At 34.9% G+C, this 23,476-nt stretch overlaps 1 protein-coding gene across 3 annotated transcripts in view; it reads right to left on the reverse strand.

Annotated features, from left to right (window-relative positions):
- Nucleotides 1-6,566: 6,566 nt before the first annotated feature.
- SGCZ (sarcoglycan zeta) overlaps nt 6,567-23,476 on the reverse strand; it is an 883,936-nt gene continuing 867,026 nt past the window's right edge. For all 3 annotated transcript variants that reach the window (XM_081221232.1, XM_081221233.1, XM_081221231.1), the window contains 2 exons: nt 13,344-13,467; nt 6,567-6,934 (listed from right to left, as the gene is read on the reverse strand). In XM_081221232.1, coding sequence (XP_081077358.1) covers nt 6,740-6,934; nt 13,344-13,467 — 319 coding nt within the window. In that variant the 3' untranslated portion in view covers nt 6,567-6,739. The remainder of the gene's footprint in view (nt 6,935-13,343; nt 13,468-23,476) is intronic.

Consider the following 23,476-nt stretch of genomic DNA (forward strand, 5'->3'; position numbering starts at 1 on the left):
TAGCAATATGCCATTGTTCTGAAAACACTAGTATAATATTGCATTGGAATTATCTGGCTTAATATCCATTGCCGATCTCCACTCTCCAATACCCCACTTAATGGAGAAAAGAGTTTACCAAACACCAGGCACTACTTTGGTTGGTAAATGGTGTGAAGGATCTGCTGGAAATAAGTTTGCGAGTGTCTGGTTGCTTATTAGAACCATCCAAAACTTTGTTGTAGATTAAATAAAGCTATAAAATGTATATATGATTCCCCAAAGTGAAAGCACTCATTTATTTTCTATTTAGATTTAACATTTGAAAGTTTTTGTAAGGAGTGTAAAATGATTCTGGTTTTATTTCTAATATCCAAACTAGTGTATAGAGGTATTTGGAAAACAAAGAAAAAAAAGTAATAGTGAATTAAAAAAAAAAAACTTTCAATGGCTCCTGTTCCTTTTTTGGAAACTAAGAGGAATACTGTCACTCTCAAAGCTTGTAAGGTATTGCACTGGGAATTACATCTCTAAAAGGTAATAAAGTCCATGTTATTGTCTTGATGCATGTTCTTGATATTTTGAGTGTAACAAGGAAGTGAAGAAATTCAGCATCAAATAAGTAAATGACAATTAGCATGCGTGTATGTTCAACGCTGCACATGTATGTGTATTTGTGGGTGATGCTATGTATCATGTAGGGTGTGTGTTTGAGCAAACAGCAGTTTGTCTAGTCTTATCCTCAAAATCAAATCACTGAAGTTTCAGAATGGATAAACTATTAGCTAGTCATCTTGTAAAATGTAGTGACCATGACTTTTAAATCAATTTGAATTCTTTAGTTTCATTGGTCATATATTTAAGAGGAAAAATATGTTCAGCTTTCATAAGAGAAGCATCTTTAGCAAGTAAAAATATATAGATTAAACTAAATTTTCAAAAATGTATATCTTAATGGAGTTGATATTTAAAATGCATAATCGAAAAAGGTCTCTGTGCAATACTAATACTCATTTTCCTCCTCTTTGAACTTTTTTCTCAATAAAATAAATGATAGCATATGAGTTCTGATCCTTTTTGACTATCATATTTAATCATGGTTACACAGTAGCACCAAAATTAGGACAAAATACAAGAATTACAGGAGAGATCTTAAATTATGAGCTCATTGCATGCTTCAAAGTTCTCACTTTCTGAGAAAAAAAAAAGTTTCCAACTGCCAAACTTTGCTGCATTTCCTCCCAAAAGAAATATAACCCAATCCACCCCAAACTAAACAAAAGATACAATAGACTGAGTTTTGAATAGATATGTTATCTACAATTTATGGGACAGATAGTCCATTTAAATAGAAAAAGACTGATTTTACATAAAGCGAGATAGAGTACAAAAGCACAGCTTTTGTAATTTTGGTAATATTGCAATTTTACAAACATATTGCATAGTATGTGTAAGAAAATAGTTCCATTTTTCATATTTCTGTATATACAAGAAAACATTTACATGAAAATTACAAAACAAAATATATGAGTAGTGGACCTGGTTTAAAGAACTGTATAAATAACGAGACACTCAAACTTGAAATTACATATTTCCATTGTTAGTAAATGTCCTTGCACATTTTTAACCCTGTTTGGCTTTTATTTATAAATATTCAAACAAATGAGATATTAAGACTGCAAAAATCAAAAGAATCACAGCTCATTATACCTCATTTCCTTTAATGTTTTTCATTGACTTTCTCAAAGAATGGAATTGCTTCAATCAACACTTAAAAAAATAGCCCTCGGGGCCTCCCTGGTGGCGCAGTGGTTGAGAGTCCGCCTGCCGATGCAGGGGATACGGGTTCGTGCCCCGGTCTGGGAGGATCCCATATGCCGCGGAGCGGCTGGGCCCGTGAGCCATGGCCGCTGGGCCTGCGCGTCCGGAGCCTGTGCTCCGCAACGGGAGAGGCCACAACAGTGAGAGGCCCGCATACCGCAAAAAGAAAAAAAAAAAAAAAATAGCCCTCTGCTTCTAAAAGAATTTCAAATTAATTATATTTTCCAAAGAATTTTTAGCAAGCAATGAAAGTTTAAACTCAGCTGAGTAAATCCATCCTGGGCCCATTTTAGGATATAGTCTTTATATACTGGTTTTATGAATATCAAGGTGTTTATTATGCATGTATAAAAGGTATGTGGATTACACGAACACATTTTTCCTTTTAAAGCAAAAGCATTAATCAATGATCCATAGCTCAGAATCCTGCAAAGGAGGATGTTTACTACCTTATGTTTAATTATAAGCCCTCCCATTCATTTGAATAAATTAGTAGAAGCAGCAGTGTTGTAGGGTTAAATACAATATGAATCCCAGTCTTTGGTCTTTGACATTTAAACAACTAATGAACCGCAGTATAAAACAATATAAATAACAGTGTTCAATGAGGTCATTCATTAGTTTATGATTGTTTTAAAAGAATTAAAATGCAATATTATTTTACTTTGTGATCATAACATTTTGCAATATTCATTACTATAATATACACTAGTACACAGAGGAAAATCATTTCTCCAAGTAGCTTTAAATAGGGTCACATGAGCAATTCTAATTAGACCAAAGCTACTGGAAGAATAAGGTGACAAGACCTCACTTATAAGAGACTCGAATGTGAGTTTGGTTTTGATGGCTACATAGAGAATTTGGTCATTAAATATCTTCAACTATTTTAATAATTTAATATTATGATATTGATATTACCTGCTATAAAATGCTGCCTCATATGCTGCCTCATACAGGGATGCCAGGTTTGCAGTGATATAATTCATTAGGAGTTTTACTGTTATCAAATGTCAGTTTTATAAAATGAGGCACTGTCCAACTGGGTAATTCAAATGGCAGAATATGTAGGAATTTTGAATGGCATAACAGGTTACAAAGAATTCAGCAACCGACCTTTGTGATCAAATTACCATTTCTTCAAAAGACCAATGCTTTTTAGTTTGATGGAGATAAGTAATCATAGAATGATCAACAGAGTACTGATATTTGGTATCTACTTCTATTAATTTCCTAGTCATTTTTAATAAGACCTAAATACATTCTTTTTCTCTTTAATGTTAACCATATTACTGGAGCCTGTCAACAAAGCATCTTTTTCTGAAAGGGACGTTGATGTTCAAATGATTAGAGCAAGAAAGGGAGTGTAGAAAAAGAAATAGCATTTGGCTGCTGGAAAGATTTGCATTTCAACATTTATAAACAACAATGTCTAGGTATAGAAGGAGGTCAGTAATAACAAGTTCAGAGCAGGGTACTGAACGCAAGATTGCTGAGTCTTTTCTTAAGGGAATCAGTGACATTTAGAGATGAAGGTAACCAAAGGAAACTTCTAGTTTGGCGTACCCCTCTCCAAGAGAAGTAAATGGTGACCAAGATAATTAAATATATTTCTTGAGGTCACATGAGTAGGTGGAGGGGCAGAACCACAACTGGGACTCCTGGCGCCATTTTCAGAGATGTGAAGTTCTGAAATCTAAGATTTCCAGGCTAATGTAAAATATGAAGCATAAAATTATCTTAAATTCTTAGATAAACAGTTTTGCACCAGATTCTACAGCTTATGGTTCATAATAAAATAAGAGAAAAAAAGTAGGACCAACAAGTACAGAATAGAAATTTTGGAGGAAATTTGGAAGTTGTTTTTTTTTTTGGAAGTGTCTTACTGAAATATTCTGGAAGAAAAAAAATAATTTGTCCTTTCTGCTTCTCTCCTTTTGATCTCCAAACATGAGCGCAAATACTTCTCTGTTTGTCCATGCTCGGCTAAGAATTTAAATGCTAGGAATGCTGTCAGTCCCCTTCCTTCTCTCTATCCTTCCTTCCTGCCTCTTTGCCTGCCTTCTCCACTTAAACTGGATACCAAGTTTAGGGTCCATGTAATACATTTGAAAGGAATCACTTTTCTGAGTTTAATTTGGGAGAAATGAAATTTGCATCTAAGTAAACTGCACTAGATGTATTTTGTAACACAAAAATGGTACTGGAAAAACAGATAATAAATCTGTTTGGGTAATCTGCAATTAAGGAAAGAAACTCTGAATCAAGAAAGAATCAAGCCTTCTTTATGAGGAAATTAAGGACCTTTCAGAGCAATCTTCTGTGTCTTTAATAGAAGCCCAAACTCTGAGGCTGAGTTTATACTTAGATTCTAAGGAATCTAAAACAGCCAGTCGAGTAATTTAAACCACCCATTTAGTGTTGAATAGGAAAGCTACCTGTATCGCTATGTTATTTTTTTCTACGACACTGAGCAGATATTTTTACATCATCTAGACATAGTCTAAATCTCTTATACATTTCTTTTGAATTGTGTTTATAACATTTCAAAATACATGTGAATTCAAAATTTGACAGCCCCTCACTGGAATTGGTTTTAACACTTTTTATCTTTTCTCCTCTCATGACATATAGTTTAAAATTTCGACAGCTCCTTTCACCTTCTATAATATTTGCTCTTGGAATTAGAACATGTTAGAGCTGGAAGAAATCTTAAGAGACCATTTGATTCAATGCTTTTGTTGCAAAGTTGAATAAACTGAAGCCTGGAGATATTCCCAGACTGCCTAAATCAGTTTACTGATTAGTAGAAGACAGAGCTGAGATAAGAAACAGGGTTAATCACTAACCAAAAGAATTGTTCCCATTTGACTAAGAAACTTTCTCATTAATTTAGAACTTGAATGTGTCTCAAATTAATACATAGCATTTCCTAAAAGGTCCGTACAGTGCTTAGCACCTATAATTTATCAAAATTTCTTGTGTTATATTTTGTGTGAATATTATGCAAAAACCAATGGGAGGATTTCTCATAGTAACTTCTAATGTTTTAGCTTAAATAAATTAAACTCCTGTGTTAGGATATGACTTTTTAAGCAATTGCACATCTTAATTTTTACTCCAATATTGACTTAAGGTTTTATATAATAACCCCCAAACACAAGTTCTATTTTAAGAGTAATAAAACTGCACTAGCTTTCTGACTTTTCTGCTGAGTACAGAATACATTTAGTGAAATGGAGGTTTTTCAGGTATTCGATGTGTTACGTTATCCCAACAAGAGAATTCTGGTCAAACGGTTTGCTTTGTCGCTTGCCTTACTCAGATTTCTTACTTGCACTAATATAGATTATTTCTATAAACTCCAGTCTCCCACTTCACCCTGTGCTGCAGAGTCCTGAACTCCAAAGATTCTACAGTCACGGACCTCCAAACTGAAAACTTCCACACATAATCGTGTGTGCATGGGGGAGAAAAAGATGGACTAACGTGTGGAAATTAAAGACTTACCTTATAGTAATCAAGTCATCTTCCCAGAACAGGAAATAGCTAATACAATTTTATCTTCTTGGCTTCTATAAGGTGCGAGAGTTTGAGTTAAGGAGTGTTGTAGTAAACGTGTGGGCAGTATTCTGGAGTTATTTATCAGCAGCTAATTTACAAAAAGAAGCATCAGAGGATGGAAGCAACTACGCTCTCTGATTCGGGGTAGCTTAACAGTCTAACAAAAGTAACCAAATATTAAGAGCTGCAAAGGAATGTAACTAAATTCCTTAAAATATGAATCTAATGGAGTAAACACATTTTCAACACATTTGCTAACATTTGTATGTCTTACTGTTTAAGCAGGGATTTTCACTTTAATTTCTACCGTCCTTAAGTCTTAATCTCCAATAAAAAGTACATAGATATAATTCTGTAGATGATATTCCAATGGAAAGTGAATTCATTCTCAGCATTAGGCATCACAGTTTTTATTTATTTAGAGGATGTTTGAATTTTAGCAGTCCGAGTCAAGTATAAAGTGAATGAAGCAAACAAAAATTGTACCCTTAGAACCTAGTTGTAAAGGATATCACGTGAATTAAAAAAAAAATCTATGGATTCCACACCATTGGTAGGTCCCTCTTAATCCTACCTTTTTTGCAATAAATTAGATGTTTGGTTAAAAGCAAATACGTCACATGCAATAGCCAAGTACATACCATATAAGGCCATTCAGATCTGACAAATGATGGTATAATGGCATTTTGTTAATTCTGTAAAGATTCTATTGCTGAGAGCTTTCAAAATTACCTAATGTACCAAACTCTAGAGTTAGTAGACAAAGAGTAACAACACATCGAATTTAAAGAAACAAATAAAACTCAGGGTGGGATTCTGTCTTGTCTTGTTTTGTTAAAAACCATGTATTGAATTTAATTTTTAGTAAAGCAAGCATTACATAATGCTTTAAAATTTTTAAAAATCAGGGATAAAAGTTTACATCCAAAAAGATGAATGGAAAATTGTGCTTTCAGACTGTAGAACTAGTTTTCTTTCAGGGTTAACCATTTCATCTTGCCATTGGATACTGGGAATTTCATCTATGTCATGTGTATGTGTGCAGTCCATATCCAGGTCCTGCAAAAATCTAAAACTGTGTGCTTCACTTCATGTAGCAAAGGCACCTATGTTACTCTCCCTTCTGAGCAAAAGTTATGATCCAGTTTTCCTGCTGAAGATGGTTTTTCCACTGTTCTGTCACGCACACTCTCCGTGTTGAGCAGTACAGAAAATCACGAGAGAAGGTGGTGCGAATCCCTGCTTACACTGGAAGGAGTTGCTCTGTGGACCACTTGGAGAAGCTCTGGACTGATCACGAGGGAAACGGAGCAGAACTGTGAAGGAGATGGATGGGAACAAAAGGCTATTCTGGTGTGAGGAGAAATCAGTCAGTTCAGCTCCACAAGCAGATGTTGCTACTGGACTGACAAGTAGACCCAGCCCCAGCTGGAGACAGGTACAGTTTGCCGTTGGGGCAGACACACAGTTCATGCACTGTCTGCCGAGAGTGGGAGGGGCCGGGTGAAGAAGAGGAAGAAGAGCCGGTTGGCAGGTTTCCCAGCCGGATTGTATCCGCATTCAAAAATATCTAGGGGGAAAGAAATTGCATTTTAATTCCTGTTAGCATCCTATATTCGTAAGAGCTTTACAGCATGGTCTAATAAGAAAGACCACAGGACAAACAATTTTGTTGGTTTAGCTGCCAAACCTTATTGAACCAACAAATTGCGTTCCTACGGTACAGCCCAAATGCCCTGTGGCTACCTGAGCCTTTGAGACACCGTACATTCTGAGAGAATGCCCTCGAAATGAAAAGCAACATTGTATAATCTGCTTAAGGGGCCAACCCAGTTATTCAGACACCACAGAAAATGAATGATTTTGACTGTCTCTTAATTTAACTTAAACATGCCAGTCTAAAGAATATACAAAGAAATAAGGATGTTTATGGAGATGCCACTAGTGAAGTGATGGGCAATTAATTAAAAAAATTTTAGTCTCTGGTTTAATTTTTTTTAAATACTCATAAAGTCATGTTGACTCCCAATCTACACCAAGTAGATAATGTGCACAGTAAATAACAGATAACTATTAGATATAATCAGTTTTGAAGACTCCATGAAATATATTACCTGTACTTAACACCCATGTTGCTAAATCTTCTAACTTGCAAAATTACTTCACTTATTCCAAATCATGGACACGACACTTTCAGGGCCAGAGATCATATGGTTTTGACATGCATGGGGAACGGTCCAAAGAAAGGAAAATTGGATCATGAATTTGAATGAGCAAAGAAACAAACTCTCTCTAGCTATGTCTTGGTTCTATTGTTCTGTAGCTAATTACGGCCTAAAGGCATCTCTAAATTGACAAGAGAACCAGAGAATATTCCATTTTCTACACATTTGCTCTCACCCAAGTCCTAATGATTTCTTACTAAGACTCTTAGTTAGGGGCAATAGCCCCCTAATTGGCCTGCCAGTGGCAACTCTTGTCCTCTTACAGTCTATTGTACATGCTGTTGGAGTCAACTTCTAAGAAATGCAAACCAAATCATGTCCTACCAGCGCTCAAGTTTCTCTAATGGCCTCCCACCACGCTTAAAATGAATCTTGATTCCTTTCCATGGCCCACAAGTCCTGTATGATCTGGCCTATCTCTCTAACATCACTTCCTACAATTCTTCTTGCACGAGCTCTCACATTTTCTCAAATACACCAAAACAACCCTGGCCTCAGGGCTTTTTAACTCCTCATTTTCCTAGCCTGAAAAACTTTTCTCCAAATATTTACAAGTGGGGATAGATATTAACAGAGTGGTTAGAGAACAGAGGTAGGAGGGAGATTTCCCGTTTGCCTTTTTATGCTTTAAATTTTTTGAAATATAGGAATCTATGGCACACTAAGAATAAGCCAGAAAAAGAACTCCTATACCATAGACATGTAGATGGGAGCATATTTATCCGGATCTCTACTAAAAGGTCACCCTCTAAAAGAGGACTTTCCTAACCACCCTATTAAAGTAACACAAATCCATTCATCTCTCCTTACCAGCTTTACTTTACTCTGTAGTAACAATCTCTTCCTAACATTATATTGTGTATTTGTTCATTTATTGTTTACTTCTCTTACTTGCACGTAATATCTATGAGGGCAGGGCCTGTCATTGGTTCAAGACTATAGAACAGTGCATAGAATTGTGCCAGTACAAGTTGCATGAAGTAATGCTTTTCCTTCACCTTGTACACGTCTCTCTCCTCTAGGGTACAATTCTCACCCTCCACCAAAGCCCAGTTCATCTGCTTCATCCTCCACAGACCTTTCCCTAGTGCCCCAAGATGGAAAGACTCTTCTTATTTGGTTCTCCTGTAACAGTTTATTATTAATATCTTATTTTGCTCATCACTTGGTAGCTTATTTTTTAGTCATATTGATATATTACTTTCCCCAATAAACTATGTCCTTCTTGGGCTTCTCTGGTGGCGCAGTGGTTGGGGGTCCGCCTGACGATGCAGGGGACACGGGTTCGTGCCCCAGTCTGGGAGGATCCCACGTGCCGCGGAGCAGCTGGGCCCGTGGGCCGTGGCCGCTGGGCCTGCGCATCCAGAGCCTGTGCTCCGCAGCGGGAGAGGCCGCAGCCAGTGGGAGGCCCGCGTACCGCAAAAACAAAAACAAAAACAACAAAAAAACAGAAACAAAAACAAAAAATCTATGTCCTTCTTGAAGGTAGAATTAAGTCCGGATTTTTTTATAACTTCACAGTGCTTGACCCTGCATGTACAGCTTCCATGTAATACAAAGAGTTGTTGAATAAATGGACAGATTATGAAATAAAAATGATTGCATTTACCAACAGTATTCAAAGTTAAGAAAGAATAATTAAAGTTTTTGTTTGTAGGTATCGAATATTGAAATTTATTACTTCATAATTTCTTCTAGGTTAAGTGACAGGAAAGCAAAGAGAAAGGACTTCTATTTTTTTAAGATGATTTTTATTTTTCTGATTTGAAAGTTAAAAGTGCACAAAACTAAGTAAAAAAAAATGACAACATATTTTTGGGGTATAAATGCTGGGCCTCATTTCTTCCTGCTGTGTGTTTCCATGATGAGGGACATCAATGAGTGTAATACCAATTGTTACACCCTGTGGGTTCTTTCACTCACTTCTCCACGGGGGAGGAGGGATGATTCCTCTTACTGGTTGAGTTTGACAGAGGAACTGGGCTTGCACAGCATAGCCCCCTTTCTTCCCTTCTGTTGAGGAGTTGGCATGCTTGCAGAGAGTAGATATTCTCAAGCTTTGCCAATGCCAAACGTATTATAAAGACGAGCTCTGGGACTGTGGGGTTTAGGTCTGCATATGTGGAGGTTAGTTCCTGCTGAAAAAGTGTTAGGAGCTTGTGTTTTGTCCAAGAAACCTTGTGACATAGACAATAAAGAATGGAACATGGAAAGCTAAAGAACATGTGGATAAGGAGGCTCATGCAGGATTAATCAAATGACTGTAAGATATTGTCAGTGGTTCATTTCTTAGTAAGCACAGAAGCAAGTGTTACTGGCAAGCCCTGGTGGGTTTCAGAGGCTTGCTGACACCAGGCCACATCGCTGGGTTTTATAGTTTGGAACTGATTGCCTTTCCGTTGGTGTAGCCTGACTGAATAAATGTGGAGAGTAGCTGTTTTTATACAGGTAGGACATGCAGGTGGCAGCCTCTGAAAGCAAGCCCAGCTGTGGTGGCCTTATCAATGGAGTTAGCCTTGAATCTTATGGTGTGTGGCCTGCTTCAGTTTAGCTATAGCTGTGCCCTCCAGCTCTCCTATCTATTTACGGGTGACTCTTGATCATATTTGGCTATGTGGCAATACTTAATTCCATCATCTTCTGAGATCCACATTGTAGCTTCACCCATATATGGGAAGTAGATTTTTATTAATAGGTAAATTAAAATGAATGGGGTCTTTAAAAAGAGAAAAAGGGGGTTAATTATATGGGAATGGATGATAACCAGAACTTTGGTGGTGATCACTTTGTAGTATATACAGATGTGAAATTATAATGCTGTACACCTGAAACTTACACAGTGTTATATACCACTTTTACCTCAGTAATAATGTAAAATTAAAAAAGAAATAATAAAGGAACAAAGAAAGGATAAAGAAAAAGAAGGAACATAAATAAAATTCTGAATTTCGAAAGTTAGCCTCACAGATATAACATCCATTCATAGAAGGATGAAAGATTGAATAAATGATGGCTTTACATTTAAAAAATAAAAAGAAAGAAAAAGAAAAGAAAGGGGAGAAAGAATATTTTCTTGGTTTGAGACAGAACACTAAGTTATGAGATAAAAAGGGGTGTTGTATATTGATCCTTTCCAACCCCACGTTGCTCAGCTTTTCCAGGCTTCTGCAGCTTGGATGGACTCCCTCATACCTCTTTCTTTTCTGCTTAAGGCACTTACTATGACACTGATCCCTTTCCAACTTCTAAAATTGATATTTCTATTCCCTATCACCCTATAAACCATATAATCCATTTGTTGTGAAACTCTTCCTGGTACTCAGAATGACACCCCTGAGCTTTTAAGTCACAGCCCATTGTCTTCTCTCTACCAAGAATCCATTTATTCCATTCTTACCTGTTGAAATCAGACCTATCCCTGTAGTAGAACATTTAATCAGTTTGCAAGATAAAAAAATTGTGTCATCTTGTAACATACTTTATTAAGTTATTGCATTGCATATGCTATTATAACTTTCAATGTTTTACCTACAATTGTCATTCATGTTGTTTTCAGAGCTGAATTTGAAATTCCTTGCAATACGGTGTCTGAAATGAATGAAACTTCTGCAGTGCAGAACTTTGTGTGCAATTTCATTCTTACTTATTTTGGTTACCGCAACACCATGTTTGCCCTGATCTTAATTAATTTAAACACTACCTAAGAGTAGGGACTTCATATTTTTCTGTATTATTTAATAATTGGTGGATCTGCCTTTCTGTGGCATAGTCAATGAAGCAGAGAGAAAGATTTTATATCATTTCATACTTCTTCCTAGAAAAATTACATGCTATTTCATTCTAATAGAAAGTGCTGTGCTTTTCTATTTATTTTATTAATATAAAAAATGGCCACAGCTGAAAGCTTTTGGCTGTGACTTATTTACAGCATAATACTCAATTCACAATTAAATGCTAATCTGTAATTGAATTCAAGGATTCTGCTGATACTTTGAAAAAAAGAACATAAGTAAAGTGGTGCATAAATAAAAGCAGAATGGAGATTAATAACCGTCAATATTTATTATGAGATGATTCATTATGAATAATTTGAATGAAATGATTACCATGATAAAAATGCTTTAAAAAAGATGTGAAATATTTAAGAAAGATTTCTCTCTTGCTGTGGTAGACAAAGTATTGTAGTCTGCAACTGTGGTGGGAAGAAATCCTGTAAGGTAATATGGATATATGTTTTCAATATTATAAAACATATTTCTAGATTATTTAAGCTGTAATATCAGATAAGATGCTAATGATCCTGGCAATAAGTTTGTTTATAAAAAGGAAGCCAAATGTGTAATATAAATTTATCTTGAATCAATAACTGAGATACTGGTATTATAAGGTAAGAAAGGAACATCCTTTTTTTTGATTCTGTTAATATCTGCCCTCATATTTACATCTGAAGAGGTCCGAGATGCTCCAGAGTGTCACTCTCAAATCATCCTTCCATGCTTTTTCTTCTCAGCTTCACCTTTATAAACTCATTAAAAAATAAATGAGCACACGAAGGAAGAAAATATTAAGGGAATTAATTGGTGGAAACAGCAGCACAACAGATTTAGACCTTCAAGGACTTTGGGAATTGTGGTAAAAATATACAGAATCCAATATGTATTATGCATAAGGCTTTGAAATAATGAAGGTAGAAGTAAAAACAAACAAGCAAACAAAAGAGCAACTACCAAGATGTCCAGGCAGATTTGAAAAAAATCAAGAGATGAGAATCCTAGAAATGAATAACAAAATTACTGAAATTCAAAGCCCAATGTAGGGACTGAAGAAGAGATTAGATACTGAGGAGGAACCTGGCATGTAGATCTGAATAAATAGCAGAGTGAGGCATAGGGCAATAAAGAAATAGAAATGAGGAAGGAGAGGCTAAGAGATCTGGAAGGTAAGGGAATGAAAAGACATAACATTTCTTCAGAGAGTCTGAAAAAGGCCATAGAGAAAAAGGGGAGAGGGAATATCTGAAGACGTAATGTTGAGGAATTTCGAGAATGGACAAAAATGTGATTCTGCAGACGCAATAGTCACAATGTATACAGCAAGTAAAGGAGACAAAATAAATACCTGCCTATCACATTCCAGTGAAAGAATGGAAGCCCAAAGACAAAGGGTTCTTTAAATCAGGCAGTAAGAGAAAGAAGACGATCTTTAAGGGAATGAGGTCAACAGAGTTTAAACAGACTCTTGGGTGAAATAAATCAACAGGGAAGAAAAACAGCATGTATCTCATCTAGGAAATAATTGGGTGAAATAGCAAAATAAACTTTTGCTTTTTGTTTCCCTTTTAGAAAAATATAGGTACTATTTCTACTGAAACAAACACACAAACTTTCAAAGCACTTTTTGGAAAAACTTTTTGAAGACCAAAATGGAACAAAGACAACAAAGACTGCCTTCATTCTGGGTATTACCTTGATATTCATTCCATTCATCTGTCGAGTTTTGAAACTGCAGGAACTTAAATGCCCCACTTATAAATGACTTATGAATGAATATCTTTCAGTAGAAAATAAATGGAGCTTTGACTTACGAAAATAACATTAGGTTTACCCAGTTTCATATTTAAGAAGTATTAATATTTTCATAATTTGAACCCTCTTATGAAGTAGTTCCTTATGTTTCTCTTGGAATCATATGCGTATAATTTGAGAAGAAGCACCCTCTGCAGTAAAAGGCCAGTGTCTACACCTCAGAACTCACCTCCCCCTCTGTGGACTGCAAATGGAGCTCCTTCCTGCAGGCAGCCTTGAAGTCTCCGGCTGCAGCACTCACCTGGATGCCCCGGGGAGCTTCCATTATCAAGGACCTGGTTGGTGATTCAAGCCTTAAACAAACAAACAAACAAACACCTTAATATTGATAAGAAAAAAAGTTTACATTGAACTCAAAGATACTGTTAGTCAACTAAAAAAAAACAGGCAGGCATAAATACAAATCCTCGCCATTTCCAAAAAGAAAAAATGCTAAAATGAGTTTTAGAAAGATTTTTGATTGTTTTATCTATTTTTTGGCTCTTTCTTCATTTGTTAGCATCAATTATTTACTCTCACTTATATAATGATTTAGTAACAGTTTCTTGTGTTGTTTCCCTTCACAATGCACATGAAAAGTAGGTCGTGGTAGTTTACTAGTTTAAATCTTTTACACATTTTCAATATTAATGATGGAGTCTTAAGAAATAAATTTCTAGGAAGTTAGCATGTAAGTATCCCTCAGTAAAGAGTCCTTGTCTTGCAAAGATGAGAGAGTTTTAATGAAAATCATGAATATTGCAAACTTCCAAATGTGCCCAGTCAAAATTCTGTAAACTAAAAAATTCTCAAGGGACTCTTTACACTTCTAGACATTAATTAAAATGAAGACGTAAGATATTTCCTACATCACCTGATCTCTATCGGCCCAAGAAAATGTCCACAGAATGAATGACATTAGTCTGAGAAAGAAAAATTTAATGAGGGGTGATACACAAGTGTTTTAGATAGCTGTGCCTGCAAAAAAGATAGTCGGGAGGCATTTTCAAAATTATCTCCAAATATAAACCTAGAGAAAGAGCAAAGGAAGGCAAAATACAGAAACAAGAATATAGTCATAAAAAGCACTTGGTGTGATAAGAGATCTTATCCTGGAGTTGATCGTTTTGGATAATAGCTTGCTCTGGGGCTGTAATTGCCTGTGTTCCTCGTGACCTCGGGACTTCAGGCCAAGACTCCCTTCAGGCTCACATTCACCATCATCCAGAGCAACGGGTCTCCTTTGAGGCAACAGTCCCAGTGTGGTTTTTCAGAGAGAACCACACCAAATAGTTTGAGCACTGAAGATCAGCCCTCTCTCTCAGTAGTAAAGTTGAACTTAAACACTTGAAAGTGATATTGAAGGACCAGAGCCAGCATTTTGAAGAAGTGATTTCAACACTTAAAAATTTTTTTCACTCACTAAAGCAACTTTGAAACTTTCATCCCTATAGGCTTTTTGGATATCTTCATAAAATCCCTGGAGGGTGAGGTTTTGAATATATATATTTTAAAGAAATGTCTGTTTTTTTTTAAAAACACAAATTACACGTTTTCACAGAATATTTGAAAACTTCAAAAAGAATCACCCATAATTTTTTCATTCATAATCCTTATACTTTGCACAGAGTATCTAAATTTCAAAATCTGAATGTTTAAATATATATTTATAAGTGATGTCCTCTGATACACCCCCAAATATTCACCATCTTGAATAATATATCTGTGACCATTTCTATTTCCACTTGTTATAGACCATTTCTATAACATTAAATGTAATTACATAAGTTTGGGTATGACTGAACCACTCAATCAGAAGTCAGATTAGAACTTAATTAACATGAATTAATGTTCTGAAACATTATGAATCTGACATTGAAGGAAACACAACTTGTAAGCGGGAGGAAAAACACGCTTATTTTATCAAATAATTGATATGGTTTAGCTTGTTTCCAAGGATAAGGGGTTGGGATACTTACATATTTCACAGTAAAATATCTGTATTAAGTGTGAACATTTTTTGTACAATATTTGTACCCTATTTCTGCTAGAGCATTAAAATACAGTAAGTGCTTCTGGGCTTTTGAGTTTTTCCAGTCTCATTCTTACTAATTATTTAATTAAAAAATCTTAATTGTCTTCATCTTCATTTTAGACCTCAGGTACCCATTGCCAGTCTTGCTGTAGAGTGTTTTGCTAGCATTGACTTGGAGGATCCCTATTCAAAGAGGCAGTAAAGATGGAGAGCTGGCTAGACCTGGGTTCAGGAAAGTGAGCCAGCAGCAATAAATTTCTGTTTTATGACCTCTAAAATTGACAATTATAATGTTTTCTTATAGGATTGTAAGGACTCTCTTAAATTGATTAAGGGAAATAGCTATGTAGTGGGATAGTAGTTTGAAATGTATAGGATGTCCTCCCCATCCCATTTCCTTGCTTCCTTTGCCACTCCCCATTCACTAAACACTATCTTTTGCCAAAAATGGTGGACGATAGAGCAGAGAAGCTGTTAAGGGTATTTTGTGTTTCCTAATGTTACAGACATTTGAGTTGAAAAAAAACTCTAGCCATTTATTGTGTTGAAAATGATTCAGCACATAAACAAAAACAGAGAAGAAAACCAACATCAGTGAGACCTTGTTGTTTATTTCACGAATTGGAGAAACTGTTTTCTTGATTCACAGGCTAGAGAAGATTAGGAGAGAAATAAACAGAATTGGTCTTGAATGGCTCTCTGTGTTCTGCTACCTGAGGTCAAGTCCTAGGTTGTGGGACCTTTATTCTTTAGGTGTTAGGGGTCTGAGGAGAGAGTGATATTTCAGGATAACTGAGGACAAGAGACCACAAGATCCTCAAAGGAGAAAAGAGTGGTGACGTGCAGCGACTGAGGACTAAGTGACGGTAAGAAGAAGAACATCTTGGCAAATGCCAGTTGGATCATGAGGCTACCAAGGACCCAATGTCACCCCAAATGCTTTGGCAGGGTAAGCGTCTTGGTATAACGATGCAACCCCAGGGAGAAAGAAAAGAAGTGAATAGACTGGGGCTTAGTTTCTGATAGTGAGTACAATGGAGACCATACATGTAAATTAAAGTTTTACAGGAATATTTTCATTTCTTCTACAGATAATTTTGTGCCCTAAGACAATATATACCTGCCATATATATATATATATATATATATATATATATACACACATATATGTGTGTGTATATATATATATATATATAAAACATATCAAGGGGTAAAGGGGTACATAAAACATGTTATATGATATATATAATATATATAAAACTTATCAAGGAGTACATAAAACATAAAAAACATGGCAATTTTACAGTATTGCTAAATCCTTCAAGTTCTGAAAGTGATAAAGACTGAAAGTGATTAAGACTTTGAATTAAACAGGCTTCAACTGTATGCTTTGCTAATCTTGATAAAATTAAAAGTAGTGATCACTAAGAAATGATATGTTTTATTAAAAATAGCACTGTTTTATATAGTATCCATCACTCAGATAAGATAGATACACTAGGAACTTTAATTATGGAGAGCATGCAGATAGAGTATATAATAAAAATTTATTAGATCATTTGGAGGATTTCATAATTCTATTTTCAAAGGAACATGTTATGGTATTCAAATATTTCTTATGAACATGAAAATTAAAGTAAGCTGCAAACTAGTTTTTACAAGCTTGCCTGACTATTTAGCATAAGCAAAGAAACTAAAATTTTGGGTAGCAAAAATTTCATAGCAGGACTACAATGTATATGGAGGCCTAAAATCTTCAAATTAACACTACTGTGAATAGCATAAATTCAGTGTGAGCATTTACAGATGCATGTATTAACCTGAATCATCCAATATCAATATTCACAATTACATGTATACTTACATTTAAATATTACATTTACACACATTACCTACCTAGAACTGCCCATTGTCTCTAGGTCTATCACTTGGTGAATAAGGAAAAAACACATTTTTCACAAGCGGTGTGCAAATTTTGTTCTATATTTCCATCCAAACTGCAAGTGTTAAACTCCATGAATTCTGACAATAAGAAAGTAATATTTGCATTTAAGCACAATGCGGCACTTTTAAAAGGTTTTGAAATCAGGTAAGCATATGATCATGATATTAACTATCCAAAGAACATTACAGAAAAAGTAGATGTAGACACAAAACTTAAAATATATAAAATAAAAAGTAGACATCATGTTACCAGTTATCCCAATTTATCAAAAGGATTTGATGATGGTGTAATAATATATTTCATTGACTATTTTATAAATAATATTTTCCCAGGCTCTTACTAGAAGCTGGGTACTTCTAGAGGCTATATTATAAACTGCAAGATATAGAAAAAGTATTTTCTATATGTATTAAAAGTGTTGCTGCATACTATGAAGTAATGAAAGTTATTTCCAAGAAGCAGTCTGGGAAATTCAGGTATAAACTCACTGAGAATTATTATGTGCAAGAGTTACATCAGTCTAATGAAAGAATTAAACATAGGACTTTGAATAATAAGCTCATAGTTTCTACACGAGTTCTACTAGAAATTTTAAATCCAGTTAACCTCACTGGGCTCAGTTACCTAATAAATAAAATTACAGTGCACCTCAAACATAAAATATTTTATTCATCGCAGAACATCATTAGATCTGTTCTTTATTAGTGTGTTAGCCATATATTTATAATAATACACTAAAAGCTATTTTAAGGAAGGACAAGAACATTTAAAAATAAAATTCTCTCTCTTAGTTTGGTCCTCCTCCCTCTGTCCCTAATGTGCAGTGTGCATCTCCATTAAAGTGCCTCAAAGGTGGGAATGCCTGCCTGCTCCACAGAATGATCTTTTTTTTTTCCTTTCTTCTGACACTAGCTATGCAACTTCTTAAAAGAATAGCATTCTTTCCCAAATCTGTAGGGGGTCATAATGACTTGCTGTTCCTTTTGTATGATGCTTATGCTTACCTGGACTGTGAGTCTTAAGTGAACTTTATGTAAAATACCAGTATGCCATTTTGAGGTATGATCCTTTGTCTCAAAAATGTACATGACTGTGCTTTCCACTTCTGACAGGTGGAACAGTTCTCAGGGCTTCTGAGAGTCTGTCTCCTGGATTATAATCCTCAATTTGCCTTGAATAAAATTCCCTTTCATTAATTCTTCTTAACTTGATTGTTAATTGAATTTTTGTCAACAAAGAGTAAAATGATACAACCACTTTGACAAAGAGTAAAATGATACAACCACTTTGGAAAGTTCTGGTATTTTTATATAAAACTTAACATAGCCAGATACATCCCAAGCATCTTTCAATTATGAAAACGCATAGATAAAATATTGTATGTTCATATAATGGATCAGCAATAAAGCAGAAGGAACTGTTGATACAGACAACATCATGAATGGCTCTCAAAAACATTATGTGGAATGAAATAAATCTTACAAAGAAGTACATCTTGTATGATCAATTTATATTAGTACTAAGTCAGCCTAATCTAATAGAGGGTAAAAAAAAAATGAGAGTAGTTTGTTTCTGGTGGGTAGTGGTGGGGATTTACCAGGAAGGAAAGGAGGGAACTTTCTTGAGTGATGATAATGTTTTATATCTTGACAAGAATTTGGATTACACAGGTGTATGCATTTTTCAAAACCCAGCAAATATGCATTCAGGCTTTGTGAATGTCATTGCATAATTATTTTACAACAAAAGGAAAGAAACTGTAAGTGATCTTGGATACTAGTTAATGATGTACATGCTGAAGTGATCAGGAAGAGTGTACAGATTTATACAACTTATGTTCGAATGCATAAAAATTAAGATATACTGGTGGATGGACAGTGGAAATGTATACATAATTTAAGATATACAGAAAAATGATACTAGGAGAATCTAGCTGGGGGTTATATAGGTGCTTTCTATAAGATACTCTCAACATGTAGTATGTTTGAGAATTTTCATAATACAATGTCGGGAAAGAAAGTGTGGTCACAGATCTTACAGGATTATCTTTTTTTTTTTTTGGTAAAATTTGTAGAACTGTATACTATGAAAATCTAAATAGGAAAACTGTTAATTGATGCTAATATTTGATGGTTATTGACTGTATTACAATGCAATAAAGATATTAAAGACATACAGGGATACTATAAAAATATGTAATTCCTGTTGCTAAATCATTATATTAATATAAATGCTATATTATTCAAAGTCTGTATTTTACAATTGTTTCCAGGAAAGGGATACCTAGAAAGGACATCTGATATTCTTTACTTTACCTGAACATTCAAGAGTTTGAGGTATTCCTGGATAAAAATAAGCTCATATTTATACTTCCATATCATGAAAATTCCAATATATCAAAAATAATAAATATATGTAATAAAATTCCAACAAGAATCTCAGTAGAGTCTCTTGAAACTTAAAACTTTATGTCAAAATATTTTGAGGGGAAAAATATTTGTGACAATTACCAGATTTGTTAAATGAAGATACAGTAGGAGATTTTCCTTTTAAAATTAGAACTTAATATAAAGGCATTTTAATTAAAAAATTATATCAAAATTAGAAATGGAAATTTGGTCAATGAAATGCAATACAATCTAAAACAGATGGCAAGTATTTATGAGAAGTTAATATTTGACAAGTTGTAGCAATCATTTTGGTGTGGAAAATATGAGGTTATTTAATAAATGATGCTTAATAAATTGACTATCCATACTGAAGAAATAACATTAGATCCTTAACATGCTCTGCAAGAATAATTTCCAGTTTTATCTATTCAAAATATAAAAGCTAATAAATTATAGACTGTAATTTTCAATAGAAAATTGGAAGAAAATTCAGAACATAATTTCCCATTTTATTTACTCAAAATATAAAACTAAGAAATGACCTAGTGTACAAAATAAGCAACAAAATTAGAAGAAACAAAACCAGGAAATACCCAACTCTAGAAAAGGGAAACCTTTGAAACAAGACTGAAGCCTAGAAATCATAAAGAAAAATAATTTATATAGTTTACAATGCCAGTTTTTGGTTGGACTGGTTTTCTCCAGATACCCTCCACTTCTCAAATCAGCCTAGAATCCCTCTAGAATGTCCTGGGCTCAGATCTTGGAACTCAAATCAGACTAAACCTGGATTTTCTTCTAGAACCATCTACTAAGTAGACTTTTGGTAACAGAGTATCAACAGTTAAATGATGCCTTGCTTCTCTTCTCCATGGAAATTCTCAAGCTTCCACTGAGGAGGGTTTACAACATATACTTAAACTATTTATTTTATTACAAAATACTTTCTAAAAGGCCTGTTGAAAGATGAAGTCCACATGTATTGGCAAAACTTGTGAACTTCTATGCAATTAGTCACTGGAATTAGTGAAGAACAATTGGGTTCATCTTTATAGCATTATAGTAATCACAGCAGTGCATTTCAGAGGAGTTTTTATAGTGGGCACCCAGGGATTATAGTAGAGAGAAGGATTAATGTTGAACTCAAGTCACTCTGTTGCCTATTTTTTCCAAGCAATTCAGTTTTGGTGTTTAGACACCGAAGCCATAACAAGATTTTGCTTTTAAGGTGTTACATAATTTTCAAATTTGAAAATGAGCGGCCTAGATTTCCAGAATTCTCAACATTCTGAGAAAATGATTTAGACTTCTCTTAAACTAAGTTGCACGATGCAATTACTAAATGGAAACTTAAGCAGAACTTGAGTATCATGTGCCTTGTTCTTGCTAAATATTTAATACAGTAACAGAGACAGAGTTGGCACTCATTATTTGCCATTTCAAGGATGAAATAAATGGAGAATTGCACAGAAAAGTGTTTTTAGAAAAAAAAATCCAATGCAAACTGTGACCTGAACATACATTCTTATACTATCTTACCACTTTTACTGTCTTATCACTTCGGGCTACCCTAAGCTTTTTTCAGCTGCAAATCACATTGTTTTTGTTTCCACCATTTGTATTGTTTCCTGCCCACTTGCACACCCCTTATGGTCTCTTCCTGCAAATTAGATCAAACAAATCCCTAGGTAAATTTTTGTTCCCTGTTCCCATGACTGGAAGCTAAGGCAAGCTTCTCATTACCCACATTTGCTACAAACCCTAATATACAAACACATACATAGAATGAAAGAATGAAAGAATCAAAGCTATGTGTTTCCAGAGATTAACTTGGAGCCTGCAAACCTCACATTTCAGTTTTAAATTATATGCATACAAGAATGGAAATGATGAAAAGATGCCAATTATGTCATTAAATAGTAACTTATTTTACTAAACCAAAGTCTAAATTCTTGCCTTATTCTTGGAGCAGTTAATAAAACTCAGATCCAAACAATCCTTGGACAATGGGCATTACATTATAGATTTTATCACTTCTCACCAAAGAGGGCAGAAATCCTATTGAACTATAATAATTTAGCTACATATTAATTTAAGAAAAAATAAAAAGAACATTTATACTTGGACTATTTCAGGCAAAGTGCTATGATGTCCTTACTATTTGTTGTTTAGCCTTTTAACAAATAAGTCCCTGCTGAAAAACAATATCACCTTATATAAAAAAAATTAAAGAAAATCTACACCTGTATTGTTAAAATGCACATGAAGACTACTAGCACAGACCTTGGCACATAGTAAGCATTCATCAAACAGCCGTTGAGTAAATAAATTATAGCAATCTACTACATTTCCACACCAAAATATTACCTAAACTCTACAGTAAACTTTTTGAAATGTTTCTTTCTAAAGTCTTTTATTCTTGACAAAAGCAAAATCAAAGACAACATGGCTTCTTACTCCCTAAATTACATTTTATTTCCTTGGTCAACTAATGTCACCTTGTTGATTAGACTTAGGTGTCAACTAAGGGTACTTCTTATTGCCCTGAAAGGAAAATTGTCAGCAAGACTGTAAGGCTCTCCTCAGACACTGCTTTTAATCTTCAGTACACAAATGAATAATTGAATAACCTCGTCATTACTGTGTTTTGCTTCTGTTTCCGTTTTGGAATTTAGATCAGTACCATTCATCTTGGGGGCTGCCAATCTGCTTTTAGTACTAGCAGCTAAGCCTCGCTTAGGTCAATGTTTAAATAATTTATGAATAATTAGAAAACAAAAACTGGAGACATGATATACTAATCATAATTTAATTCACATTCATACTTATGAATGTTAAGACATGTCAGTAAATTAATTAAAATAGCAGTTGGTTCTTATTCCTTTTTTGGCAAAAACTAGCTTGTTTGAATCTGGGCTACTCAACTAGTGAAAAACTGAGTTTTTTTAAGGAATTTTATCATGAAACTATAAAGGTCTACAATATTTACTGTTGTAAAAGTATGACTGTTTTAAAATAAATTTATTTATTTTTGGCTGCGTTGGTTCTTTGTTGCCGTGCGCGGGCTTTCTCTAGTTGTGGCAAGCAGGGACTATTCTTCCTTGCGGTGCACGGGCTTCTCATTGCAGTGGCTTCTCCTGTTGTGGAGCACAGGCTCTAGGCGTGCAGGCTTCAGTAGTTGTGGCACGTGGCCTCAGTAGTTGTGGCTTGCGAGCTCTAGAGCGCAGGCCCAGTAGTTGTGGCACACAGGCTTAGTTGCTCTGTGGCATGTGGGATCTTCCCGGACCAGTGCTCGAACCTGTGTCCCCTGCATTGGCAGGCGGATTCTTAACCACTGCACCACCAGGGAAGTCCAAAGTATGACTTTTTTTTTAATTCGCATTTTTCAACTTTGTTTTTCTATTTTTATTTGAGCATTTTTTCCACTCATCCAAGTAGGAAGGGCTGAGCCTGCTCTTTATGAAATAAAATGGGTATTTTGCTTAATATTTTATTGTGTTTCAAGACAAAGACTCTATCTCTCAGGTTAATAATTTAATTCAGCTTTAAAAATGATTTTAAATATGTAATTTATTTTTTATATCGATATGGGTTGTCTTTTTTCATATCATAGCAAATGGACATATATACACTACCAAATGTAAAACCGATAGCTGGTGAGAAGCAGCCGCATAGCACAGGGAGATCACCCCGGTGCTTTGTGACCACCTCGAGGGGTGGGATAGGGAGGCTGGGAGGGAGGGAGACGCAAGAGGGAAGAGATATGGGGATATATGTATATGTATAGCTGATTGACTTTGCTATATAACAGAAACTAACACACCATTGTAAAGCAATTATACTCCAATAATATGGAGTACCTATTTGAAATTAATTAGATACCTATTTGAAATTAATTAGAGGAAACATTTTTTATTGGCATATAACATTGTATTGGTTTAAGGTATACAACA

Source organism: Mesoplodon bidens, assembly GCF_964165515.1.
Source record: "Mesoplodon bidens genome assembly, chromosome: 20".
NCBI lineage: Eukaryota > Metazoa > Chordata > Mammalia > Artiodactyla > Ziphiidae > Mesoplodon > Mesoplodon bidens.